This window comes from Microtus oregoni, unplaced genomic scaffold (genome assembly GCF_018167655.1).
Source record: "Microtus oregoni isolate MIOR12 unplaced genomic scaffold, Mior012 000007F_ref0000211, whole genome shotgun sequence".
NCBI classification, from domain to species: Eukaryota; Metazoa; Chordata; class Mammalia; order Rodentia; family Cricetidae; genus Microtus; species Microtus oregoni.
The window spans coordinates 11,563,839-11,576,131 of record NW_024543066.1 but is presented as its reverse complement, the minus strand read 5'-3'; the positions used below and the strand labels follow the sequence as shown (position 1 = coordinate 11,576,131).

The following is a 12,293-nucleotide window of genomic DNA, read 5'->3' as shown; positions in this document are numbered from 1 at the left end:
GTTGAGAACATCTCAAAAACTAAAAATGAATTAAGTAGCAGACTCCAGGACTCAGGCAGTAAGTTCAAGGTCATCCAGTGCTGCGAAGGGAAGGCCCTGTCTCAAAACTACAAAAAAAAAAAAAAAAAAAGGTATGGGGGTGGTAAACGCCTGTAATTCCAGCACTTGTGTCACACAAACAAGAGGAATCAGAGGTCAAGGCCAGTCCTGACAATGAATGAAGTTTGAGGCCAACCTTGACTACATGAAACCCTGTCTCAAAAGAGAAAGAAAAAACTACTACAGAAATCTGGCACTATATATTTTGACATAATGTTTGTTTGACGTTTACAAAAAGACAAGTTCAAGAATGTAACAATATCATTCATACCAGCCCAAACCTGGAAACATAAATTTTCACCAAGAATAAACTGAATAAATTGTGATATTTATTTATACATTGTAATAATAGCAAGAAAAACATAAAGAGATAAAATCCTGAACAAAATGGCCACTCACAAAATAATGTTATGCTTCTAGTTTGAAATTCTGAAAATCAACAGTGATCTAAAGTGGGAGGAATAAGCACCTGGAGGAGTCATCGAGCAGGAGTGGAGGGATGTGAGGAACCTGCTGGAGTGCTGGGAATTCTCTGCTTTCATCTAGGTTGTAATAGTATATTCATATAGGAATTATTTATTGACCCGTACAATTACAACATGCAGCCTTTGGGACTGGGAAGAGAGCTAAACTGGTAAAGTATTTGCTGCATGTTCAATCCCAACATCCATATTCAAAGCAAGGCTTGGTAGCACCCATCTGTAATCCCAGAGTTTAGGAGGCAGCAGAAGGCAGATACCTGGGGTTTACTGGCCTCCTAGACTAATATAATCAGCGAGCCCCAGGTCCCGGTGACAGACCCTGTCTCAAACAAGGCGGATGGCTCCTAAGGAACAACATGATAAAGTGACCTCTGACTTGTACATACACACACTTTGATCCATGCCGGTAACTGAGGGAGTGAAAGACACAAGATGGTGAGTGCAAGGCCAACCTGGGTTAAAGGTTAAAGACCCTGTCTTTCCAAAAAGGGGTGTGTGTGTGTGCAGTGTTGGGGAGATATAATGAGGATGAGGGAAGGGGCTAGGAGGGGAGGGGACTGTTGGGAGTTCAGGTTTCTAAAGGTGCTTCATAATGGTAATTAAAATTCTATGACTAGTACCAGGAAAAAGCAACTCTGAGCTTGCCGGCCTGTAGAAACACTTGGCCTGTGGTTCTATCCTCCAGTTACTAACAGGTCCATCCTATCCATTCTCAACATTCTCTTTACTGGCTCCTGGAAAACTAACTTGACTTCAGCATTCTAAGCATTTCTCCTCCCTTAGTTCCTCCATCCAAACTTTTCTAGCTCTACCGCGTTCCTCACAAGGCTGCCTCTATGAATTAAATTAACTAGGCTCCTTGTAGTCTCTGGGTTCTGTTGGGGAATGCCAACTTCAGTGGAAAAACCAGAGGGTGGGAAAATAGTTTGTTTCCCTTCCTACAAGGCCTGTCCTCCCAGTGGCTACAATCCGAAAGGATACCTGCCACTCCCCTTCAGCTAAACTCCTAAGGCTCTAAAAATAAACACTCCCTCTTCTGCCTTCTCAGACCTAAGAGAGAGTAAGAGGCTCTATCTGCTAGCGTCAGGATGTTCCAAACCATTCCCTGTCAGGTTTTTTGGTTAGCTATGTTTTTTTGTTGTTGTTTTTTTTTTTTTTGGTGTTTTGTTTTGTTGACACAGTCTCACCACGTAGTCCAGTTTGCCTGGATTTCAGTGTTTAAGTCAGGTCTTCAGGTCAGGGTCCTCCTGCCCCTTGAGTTTGAGATGACAGGTGGGATGGCTAGTCTTGGTTGTTAACTTGACTACATCTGGAATTAACTAAAAATCCAAGCACCACCTGTGCAGGCTTTTCTTGAGGTTGGAAGACCGGCCCTAAATCTGAGCCACACCTTCTCATGGCCGCCCATATAAAGGACACGGAAGAAAGATGCTTCTTTTGCTGTTGTTCACTTGCTTGCCCTCATTCTCGCTAGCAAGTTCCCACATCCTGCCGCTGAGGTATTTATTCCTTCACTGCTATTAGAGCCTTTTTCTTTGGGACTCCAATATATACTGAAGACCAGCTGAGACACCCAGCCTCGTGGGCTAAACAACTGGGATTCTTGGACTTTCTGTCCAGAGACAGCCATTGTTGGACTAGCTGGGCCACAGCCTGTAAGGAAATCTAACAAATCCTAGATATAGATAGATAGATAGATAGATAGATAGATAGATACATACATACATACATACAGATTCTATTACTTCTGTTCCCCTAGAGAACCCTGACTAGTATGTACCACCCTGACTAGTATATACCACCACACATGGCTCCTCACTAGTTTTCTTTAAGCCTGCCCTGCCTTGCTGGACAGTCCCTAAAACACTCAAAACACACAGCTGGATTGTGCCAGATGACTGATAAAGCCACACCAGTTTGGCCTACACTGTTCCATTAACTGCATGGGTTTTTTTCTCCGAGTAATTGGGCTCTGAGTATTTATGCATGAAGACTGATTCACTGCAAATCAATTCCCCATGGAATATTCTTAACCCCAGGCTGGTTCTCAATTCTGCCACCTATGTGCACACACTGTATGTAATATTAGAGTAATGTGTATTAATTAAGAAGGCAAATGTTACTAAAAATGACTAGCACATAGAATGCAAAGCTAAGCTAACTATGGGATTTGTAGCTTACTTGTTTATAATCCCCCTTTCCTTTAGACTAAAGACTGGAGAAATTACTAGAGCTCTGCTTTATCACAATACTAGAACAATATCAAATACAGTATCCACCCTACAATTACCTCTGGAGTGCCCACACAATTTTAAATGTTCTGCCAGTCAAAAAAATTTCCCTTTCTTCCAATTAATCCTACAATCAAGAAACCAGGCTCAAATAATAGAAAATAACTTTTAGTGCCAATTTCATTTTATTCTTTTTTTGTTTTTGTTTTTTTTTTAAGACAGGTTTTTGCTGTAGTTTTTTGTTGCTTTTTTTTTTTTTTTTTTTTTTTTTTTGTTTTGTTTTTCGAGACAGGGTTTCTCTGTGGTTTTGGAGCCTGTCCTGGAACTAGCTCTGTAGACCAGGCTGGTCTCGAACTCACAGAGATCCGCCTGCCTCTGCCTCCCGAGTGCTGGGATTAAAGGCGTGCGCCACCACCGCCCGGCTGCTTTTTTTTTTTTTAAGAGCCTGTCATAGCACTAGCTCTTGAAGACCAGGCTGGCCTTGAACTCAGAGATCCACCTGCCTCCTGAGTGCTGGGATTAAAGGCGTGAGCCACCACTACCAGGCTATTCTTAAATTACACTTGAGATTCAGAAAGAAAGTATCCCAGAAAAAAGAGTCAAAGGTCGAGGCAAAAGGGCTCACTCAGTAGTGAATAGCACTGGTCGAGTCCAGATAACCCAGGTTCAATTATCAGCACCCACATGGTGACTCACAACTGTCTGTAACTCCAGTTACAGGGGATCTGATGCCTTCTTCTGGCCTCTGTGGCACTACATACACATATTACAAGCGAAATATCCATACACATAAAATAAATATTTAAAATAATTTTTTTAAGAGTCAAAGGTCATGGAACAAGTTCAAAGACTGGGAAAGATTTGATTTTTTTTTCCTTTCGAACATGATGTTCAATGGATTGATGTGGCTTTTCTGGTGCTCTTTAGACACTCAATCAACCAATCAAAAAAATGGTATTTTGCCCTCATGTGTGTCTGTGTACCACTTGTGTGCCTAGTTCAGAAGAAGCCAGAAGACACTGAATCCCCTAGAATTGGAATTATAGTTGTTAGCCACCTGTGGGAATCAAACCTGGGTATTCTGCAGGAATAGCCAGTGCTCTTGACTACCAAAGTCATCTCTCCAGCTCCAAGATTTTATTTTTGAATCAAAAATAAAAATTGATGGAGGCTTGATTTCAAAGGGTGCTGCAGAAATGTTGAATTAGGAAAGCATTTATTTCTTCAGGATTTCGTTCTCCTGTAGATGATCACACTATAGATTCATCCAGATATATCAAGATAACAGGGCAAAATAATTGAAATAACACTGCAAGAGGCTCATTTCTCTACTCACAGAAAAATAAAGCCTGCAGATAAACAGCCATATTAGAGACCTCCGACTGGGTTCTCAACCTCAGGACTGCAGACATTCTATAACACATCCCTGTTACAGACTGGGGAGGCCATGGTCATTACTGGATGCTTGATTTTATTCCTGGTTTTTATCTAGAAGATGCTAGTAGCCAAGAAGTGTTTTCCAAGATGGTCAAAAGTCTCTCGGAAGCAAAACTACCTAGGTTAAGAACTTATCCAAAGAAACAATTACCAGCTGGGCAGTTGGCGGCACTTTGCCTTCAAAACCAGTAGCCGGGATGTAGAGGCACATGGATCTTTTTTAGTTCAAGGCCAGCCTGGTCTACAAAGTGAGTTCCAGGATAGCTGGGAACTACACAGAGAAACCCTGAATCGGGAGGAAAAAAAAAAAATTACCGTCAAAATAAGGTAAGTTTGTTTTATATAGAATATCTACAAACTTTTTCTTCAGCTCTGGGCAAGAAAAAAAAAAAACACCTATTACCTGGCTTTATGAATTCAGTTTTCCTTTAGAACTCTATTTGACAACTGACAAAGTGACACCATTAGATGGAACTACAACTGAAGAGCACAGATGGAAGTGCTGCCAGAGTGAAGAAAGGCTGCTAGGAAACTGCCTAAACTGAGTTCCCTCTTGAGATATTCTCCGTAGAGAAGCATGCTCCTTTGTTCTCCCACAGACACAGATGGAAAGTGTTATAGTCCCAAGGCGTGACCAAGTGGAAAAAAGACAGGCAAACCACCCAAACCAGACAGACAAAACTGAAGGCAGGAACACACAGAACTCAAGCTCCTTGCTTACAGGTGGACTCTAGGTGATCTTCCTCTTTTCTCTCCAACACACTGTTCACACAATGGTTCAGTGCTGTCACTAGACATCCGCTTTATACTAATTACTTTGTAAGGCTCTTCAAACACTTTAACATTATACTTATAATAGGCACAAAGTTCAAAACTCCAATGCCGTAACTGCTACATAAAGAAAAACAAACAAGATTTTATAATACATCAGGGACTTTCAAGAAAGATCTCAGGAGACAAGAATCTTCTCCCCACATGCATTCCCAAAGTGCCCCCCAAATAATTCCAATTTCTGGTCTTCCCAAACCCTCTGAGGTCAGCCACAATGATCAACAACCCTCTACCTCCCAGACACGTGTCCCAGAGGTGGTTTTACCAAGTTAAAAGGGACGAGGTCTTCTGAAATGATTTCACTGGTGGTAAAACAACTCTGCCACTCAACTACTGTGGAAGTCAGGAAAAGTCTAGTTTTCCATTTATTAAAGGGTGCCAGAACATTTTTCAGAGTTTGTGGTAAAAATTTAGTAAGTATGTAGACTATCTCTTTCTGTATATAATACATTGCTTCTTCTAAAGAATTATTTCTTTATATTTTATGTACATTAGTGTTTGGCCTGCGTGTATGTCTGTGTGAGGGTATCAGATCCCCTGGAACTGTAGTTATATAGACAGTGGGTGCTGGGAATTGAACCTGGGTCCTCTGGAAGAGCAGCCAGTGCTCTTAACTGCTGAGCCATCTCTCCAGCCCTTCTAATACATTCTTGATGTGAGTTGTCTACATTTTTTTGTTTCTTTTTTTGTTTTTCAAGACAGGGTTTCTCTGTAGCTTTGAAGCCTGTCCTGGAACTAGCCTTTGTAGACCAGGCTGGCCTCGAACTCACAGAGATCCGCCTGCCTCTGCCCTGGAGTGCTGGGATTAAAGGCATGAGCCACCACTGCCCAAGATTGTTTTTAGTCAGAACCTGGTGAGCCAGAGGATTCTTAGTTCATAGACTGACTGAGGCATTTAGTGAGAACCTGGCAATAAATAAATAAATAAATAAGCGATGAGAACTGAAATAAAACACGGGCCTAGCATGTAAGACCCTGAAGCCAACACACACACATACACACAGAGAGACTTTTTTTTTTTTGAGATTCTGAGGCATTTTCCTGTACTAAAATTTTTGAGGTTTTTTTGTTTTTTCTCACTTTTTTAGGCCCTTTCTTCCCAGTCAAAGCATCAGTTTTATCTATCATAAAAAGTAGAAAGAGGCCGGGCGGTGGTGGCGCATGCCTTTAATCCCAGCACTTGGGAGGCAGAGGCAGGTGGATCTCTGTGAGTTCGAGACCAGCCTGGTCTACAAGAGCTAGTTCCAGGACAGGCTCCAAAACCACAGAGAAACCCTGTCTCGAAAAACCAAAAAAAAGTAGAAAGAGAACCTTAAACTCAGATCATAATAAAAACCATTCTGCCCCAAGTAACAACACACTACAGCTAAGAATGACAACTTCTCTGGTGAAAGCATTTCATGTAATCTCTATGGAATCTTCAGAAAATGATGTGTCAAGATCATTGATACCTACGTCAATTCCCTTATTGCATTTAGGAGAACAGAATCCCCATTCTAGAGTATCAGGAAGTCATCAAGGGGTACAAGGACAGCTCAAGAAATAATTCAGCACAAAAAGGATTCCAAATAGACTAAATAAATGCAAGTCCTGCTCAGACAAAGAAGTTCATTAATCCCCGCACAAGTCCTTACATGAATATTCTATTTCTGTATGGGAATTCATCATTTACATACATATCCAGATAGATCAGAGGGAAGAAAAGAAACTGCCCATTGTTAGGAGCCGTTCTCCATTAACCATCCAATAAGCCAGCAGCAAGTGTCTCTGTAATAATTGCTGCCAGGAAGGAGGAGGTGAAGGGGGATGGAGAGACTCTCAACATTTTTTTGTTGTTGTTTGTTTCTCTGCAGCTTTGGAGCCTGTCCTAGAACTAGCTCTAGGACACCAGGATGATCTTGAACTCGAGTCCTGGGATCCCAACAAGTTCCCAACATTTCTAAATGCTACTTTAGAAATTACCTACTGAAAACTCATTAAATCTGAGATAAGAACCTATTTTAGGTGAACTTTTAATTAGGTTCGGGAGACAAAGCAAGCACTCCTGTCTCTCCTCTGAACTACAGAGTTCAAGGCCAGCTCCAGCTATATGAGGAGTTCAGAGACGTACTATCTCAAAAAGGGCCCAGCAAGAGCCTGAAAGTGGAGGACTGTTAGTTAGTTCAAGGCCATCCTAGGCTACTAGGAGAGATTCTGCCTAGAAAACAAACTGGCAGATTAAATCCTTTGTTTAATCCCAGCACTCAAGAAGCAGAGACAGGCAAATCTCTTGGAATTCCAGGCCAGCCTGCTCTACACAGCAAGATATGGGTAGTCCCAGCCAGGACTACCCATAAGACCCTGTCTCCAAAAACCAACCAAGCAAAAGCCTAAATAAACAAAAGTCCCAGCACTAGGAGATAAAGTGAAGAAAAATGACTAAAAGTTCAAGGCCAAGGATTTCTGCTGAGTTCCAGGCCACCCAGGGATACTCTGCCAGACACTGTTTCAGAAACAAAACAAAAGCAATTGCTCTAATTGCGACAGCAGGAAAAGCTGCAAGCCATCTGCAGTGAGTCTAGAAAGGATTCTCCAGGACCTTGTAAATTCTGCATATACTGCATTCCGCAAGATATTCATCCTGATCATTTTAACTCCGGTTTTTAAAAAGGGGGTAGAGATGCTCAGCTTTTACCAAAATCAAACATTAGAGGTGAAATCGCCACATGACTCAGATCCTTCTAAGAGTTAGGGACTAAGGGTCTCTCTCCTAAGTCGGACTCACCAACTTTAGAAGGTCTGTACTGGGCATCTTCCTCCACAGGAGTCTTCCCAGGACTCCTCTTTTTCAGCGTCTGAAAAGGGGAAACACATCTGTTTACTCTAAGGCGAAAAGGCGTCACCACACTGCTGGATCAGCTGCCTCCCTAGCTCCTTGGAAAGCTCGGGATTTCACTGCCTGCCTTTATCAACACTCCGGCCGGCCGGCCGGCCGAACCAGAAAAACCCAGCCGAGGAGTCCACAAGGGGGACACGCCCCTTCCCAGGCTGGGACTCGGGACAGCTCCGTCCCCGGGCCCACAGTCCCACGGTCCCACGGCCAGCCAGATCTCCGGCTGCTCCTCGCCCGCTCTGCCTCCCCGCCCAGCCGCAGCCCGAGCTCGGCGCCCCGACTCTCCGCGCCACCGCTCAGCCCGGGCCTCCAACTCCCGCCCTTAGCTCAGCACCCCTTCAGTCCCGGCCCTGCTCGCCTCAGCCCCGCTCCCCTTCAGCCTGGGCCCCGCTACCCCTCAGCTCGGCTCCCCCTCGGCCCCCCTCGGCTCTCCCCTGCTCATCTAGGCTCGCGCCCCCTCAGCTCGCCCCTGCTTCTCTAAGCTCGCCCCCCCTCCCCTTCACTCCTCTTCCCTTTGCCCGGCCTGGCTCCCCTCAGCCTCAGCCCCGACCGGCCCGCCACAGCGGCTCCACCTCCTCAGGCCGAGGTCCCGCGCCTTCTTCCCGGCAGAGGCTCAGCCTTGCAGCCGGACACCTCGCGCGCCTCCGCTCTGCAAGCAACTGAGCCGCCAGCCGCCGGATCCGAGTTCCCCCTTCCGCTGCCGCCGCAGAGATTGGAGGTGCGCCTCCGCCGGCCCCACCCCTCCCGGAAATGGCCTTGGGGTACCCACCCGCCTTAGGGAGCCCCGGGCGTGCGCGGCCTCGCCGTTCTAGGATGCGCGCACGTCCGACGCTGCGCGGAGCTGGCTCCGCACTCCGCCCTATAGCGCGTGCGCGCCGCCTGCTGGCCGGGTAGGGGCTGTATGTGCGCCGGATAGGATGTCTGGGCGTCTCTCCTAGAACAGAAGACTGGCCCTGTTGGTCTCTAATTTCTTCTTCAGGCTACCCTTTATTTATTTGTCTTATATCCTTGTTGTTTTATGATGCAAGATTTTACTAAGTTGCATAGGCTGGCCTTGAATTCCCTCTGTAGGACAGGCTACGTTTTGATCTAGGTATCCTCCTGCCTCAGCACAGCCTGCCAAGTAGCTAGGATGACATCTCCCTCCCAATTCTTTGTTTTGAAACAAGTTCTCATATGCTGGCCTCAAACTGGTCATCTATCTGAGGGTAACTGAACTCTCAATCTTCCTGCCTCCACCTCCCAAATGTTGAGATTACAGGCATGGGACAAGACACTATGCTCAGCAGTTTGGGGAATGATTAGCGTTCATTTGTTTGAGGCTGGGGTCTCACTCTGTTGTGAAAGCTATGAACTGGTCTTGAACTTGAACCAATCTTTCTGCCTCAGGCTCCTGAGTTTTGAAATTATGGGCCTGAAAAGCTTGTTATTTAGAAGGGTGGCTTGAAGGGACTGGAAAGGGAGGGCTCAGTGAGTTTGGTTCCCAGCATCCACACGAAACGGTTCCCAAGTGCCTATAACTCCAGATCCACAGGGTCTGACATTCTCCTCTGGCCTCTGAGAGCATTCATAGACACTTGGCAAACACACACACACATTTACACATAAAAATAACCTGAACCTGGTGTGGTGGTTCACTCCTGTAACCCCAGCATTCAAGAGGCTCAAGAAGGAACATTGCTTCAAAGCAAGACTCCTACTCCCCTACACCACCTCCACCCCCACATACTGGACACAGCTGGTCACCTCCTGCCAGTGCAGGCCTGCACCACCTCCACCCCCACATACTGGACACAGCTGGTCACTTCCTGCCAGTGCGGGCCTGCAGACAAGACAAATCTCAGCAACCACTTGACCTGTAAAGGGATTTTACCGAGTGTCTTAGGGTTACTTATTGTTGTGATGAAATACCATGACTAAAGAAACTTGGGGAGGAAAGGGTTCATTTGGCTTACACTCCCACAGCACTGGTCATCACTGGAGGAAGTCAGGACAGGAACTCAAGCAGGAGCAATGGTGTCCATGGAGGAGTGCTGCTTGATGACTTGTTCGGTCTACTTTCTTTTTTTTTTTTTTTTTTGGATTTTTCGAGACAGGGTTTCTCCGTAGCTTTTTGGTTCCTGTCCTGGAACTAGCTCTTGTAGACCAGGCTGGCCTCGAACTCACAGAGATCCGTCTGCCTCTGCCTCCAGAGTGCTGGGATTAAAGGCGTGCGCCACCACCGCCCGGCTTCGGTCCACTTTCTTATAGAACCCAGGATCACCAGCCCAGGGATGGCACCACCATAGACTGGGCACTCCCCCATCAATCACTAATTAAGAAAATGTAGCCCACATCTGATCTCATGGAGGGATTTTCTTTCCTTTTTTTTTTTATTTGTTTGTTGGTTGGTTGGTTTTCTTTCTCTTTCTTTTTTTCTTTTTCTTTTTGGTTTTTCAAGACAGGGTTTCTCTGTGTATCCCTGGCTCTCCTTTAACTTGGTCTGTAGACCAGGCTGGCCTCAAACTCAGAGATCCACCTGCCTCTGCCTCTTCTAAGTATTGGGATTAAAGGCATGCAGCAGCACCACCCGGTCATGGAGGCATTTTTTTTTTTAGATTGAGGTTCCTTCCTTTCAAATGATTTGCTTGTGTCAAGGCGACATAAAACCGTCCTGCACATTGAGCGAGCAAGGGATTGGCCCTTTGTCTCTTTTCTGTGATTTTCCTACCAAGGTTGATGGTGACTGATGAAAAACAACATGGCAACTTGGTTCATGGAAATACCACCCCAGCCTTTAAGCCCCCAAAGGAAACGGAGGGCAAATAGTTTACTGGGCAGTAGAGCAAACAGCAAATACTGGACAGAGATGGTGTTTCAGAGCCAAGCTGGGATAACTGGGATCACTACTATTCAAGGATCTCATTAGCATCACAAAGGTCACCCTTCACACCAGGTGGGGGAAAAAAAACAACTGCCTCTCAAATAAGTTTGGTGGGGGGCTGGAGAGGTGGCTTAGAGGTTAAGAGCACTGACTGCTCTTCCAGAGGTCCTGAGTTCAATTCCCAGCAACCACATGGTGGCTCACAACCATCTGTAATGAGATCTGGTGCCCTCTTCTGGCATGCGGGCATACATGGAGGCTGAACACTGTGTACATAATAAATACATCTTTAAAAAAAAAAAAAACAAATAAGTTTGGTGAAACTTGGTGAAGCAGATGGCAGTATAGTTATAGCAATGACTTATATGGTAGGCTTTTTAAGTGATACCTGGATGGAATGGAAATGTCCCCATGAAGATACCTAATTTCATCCCCTTGTGAATGGTGATACTTTTGTTTTATTTTGTTTTCAAGACAGGGTTTCTCTGTGTAGCTCTTGTTGTCCTGGAACTCACTCTATAGACCAGGCTGGTCTTGAGCTCCACCTGCGTTGACCTCCAGAATGCTGGGATTAAAGGAGCGCGCCACCACTGCCCAGCATGAATGGTGATACTTAAAAAAGGCTGTCATTAGCAGCGCCATCCTTATCGTCATGGGGTGTGTCTAGGAGGGAACACTTTGCCTCCTCTGCACCCCATGGCAGCTACCCTCAGTCCCCCAAAGAAGTCTGGCAGGCTGTCTGGATCCTTCCTCACCCTTATACAACCAAAACTCCCAGGCATCTCTCTCTGCCATGCAGATCCCCCGGGCCAGCCCCTGATGCCCACATACCTCTGCACTCTTACTGTGTGTTCTCAGGGGTGTAAGGGCTATGATGTTCCAGCACCCTTCCAATGCCTGTTCCTCAAGAGTTACACCAGGCCTGTCCTACATATTGCCCATCCCGTTTTGTTTTTTACTTCTTCAGGTCGGAGGTACTGCCCCCAGCCCTCTAATTAACTGCCATCTCTAAGCGTACAATCATTTAGTACTTCCGAATGTCCCCTCTGTGTGTACACACGTGTGTGTGGCTGTGCATGAGTGCAGAGGTCTGAGGATGATGCTGAACAATCAAGCCCCCGTGATTCACCTGTCTGAGCCCCCTACCACCACCCCAATGTTGTTGAGCATGGCTATGTCCATGTTTCTGCATGGTACTGGGGATCTGAACTGAAGTCTTCATGCTTGCACCAGCTAAGCCATCTCTCTAGCCCCTCATTCTTGAATCTAGAATTCAGGCTTCCAGGTGACCAGAGGGCCATATCCAATCCTCCCCACCCCATGCATCTGATTCTTCACACAAATACAAACCAATTCAGCCATCTTGACTGATCTGATCTTTCAGGAAGAACTATGCTAAGAGCCTCCGTGTACAGGCTCGTTTCCTGCCCCGACTTGTCCAGATCTCTTGATTCTCCTTTGCAACTGACAAACAAAGG

General features: G+C 45.6%; 1 protein-coding gene across 1 annotated transcript in view; it reads right to left on the bottom strand.

Moving 5' to 3' along the window:
• Sgpl1 (sphingosine-1-phosphate lyase 1) overlaps nucleotides 1-8,691 on the bottom strand; it is a 47,193-nt gene extending 38,502 nt beyond the window's left edge. The window contains exons 1-2 of the mRNA XM_041656179.1: nucleotides 8,525-8,691; nucleotides 7,845-7,914 (exon numbers count right to left, since the gene is read on the bottom strand). Coding sequence (XP_041512113.1) covers nucleotides 7,845-7,871 — 27 coding nt within the window. The 5' untranslated portion in view covers nucleotides 7,872-7,914; nucleotides 8,525-8,691. The remainder of the gene's footprint in view (nucleotides 1-7,844; nucleotides 7,915-8,524) is intronic.
• Between the last annotated feature and the right edge of the window lie 3,602 nt (nucleotides 8,692-12,293).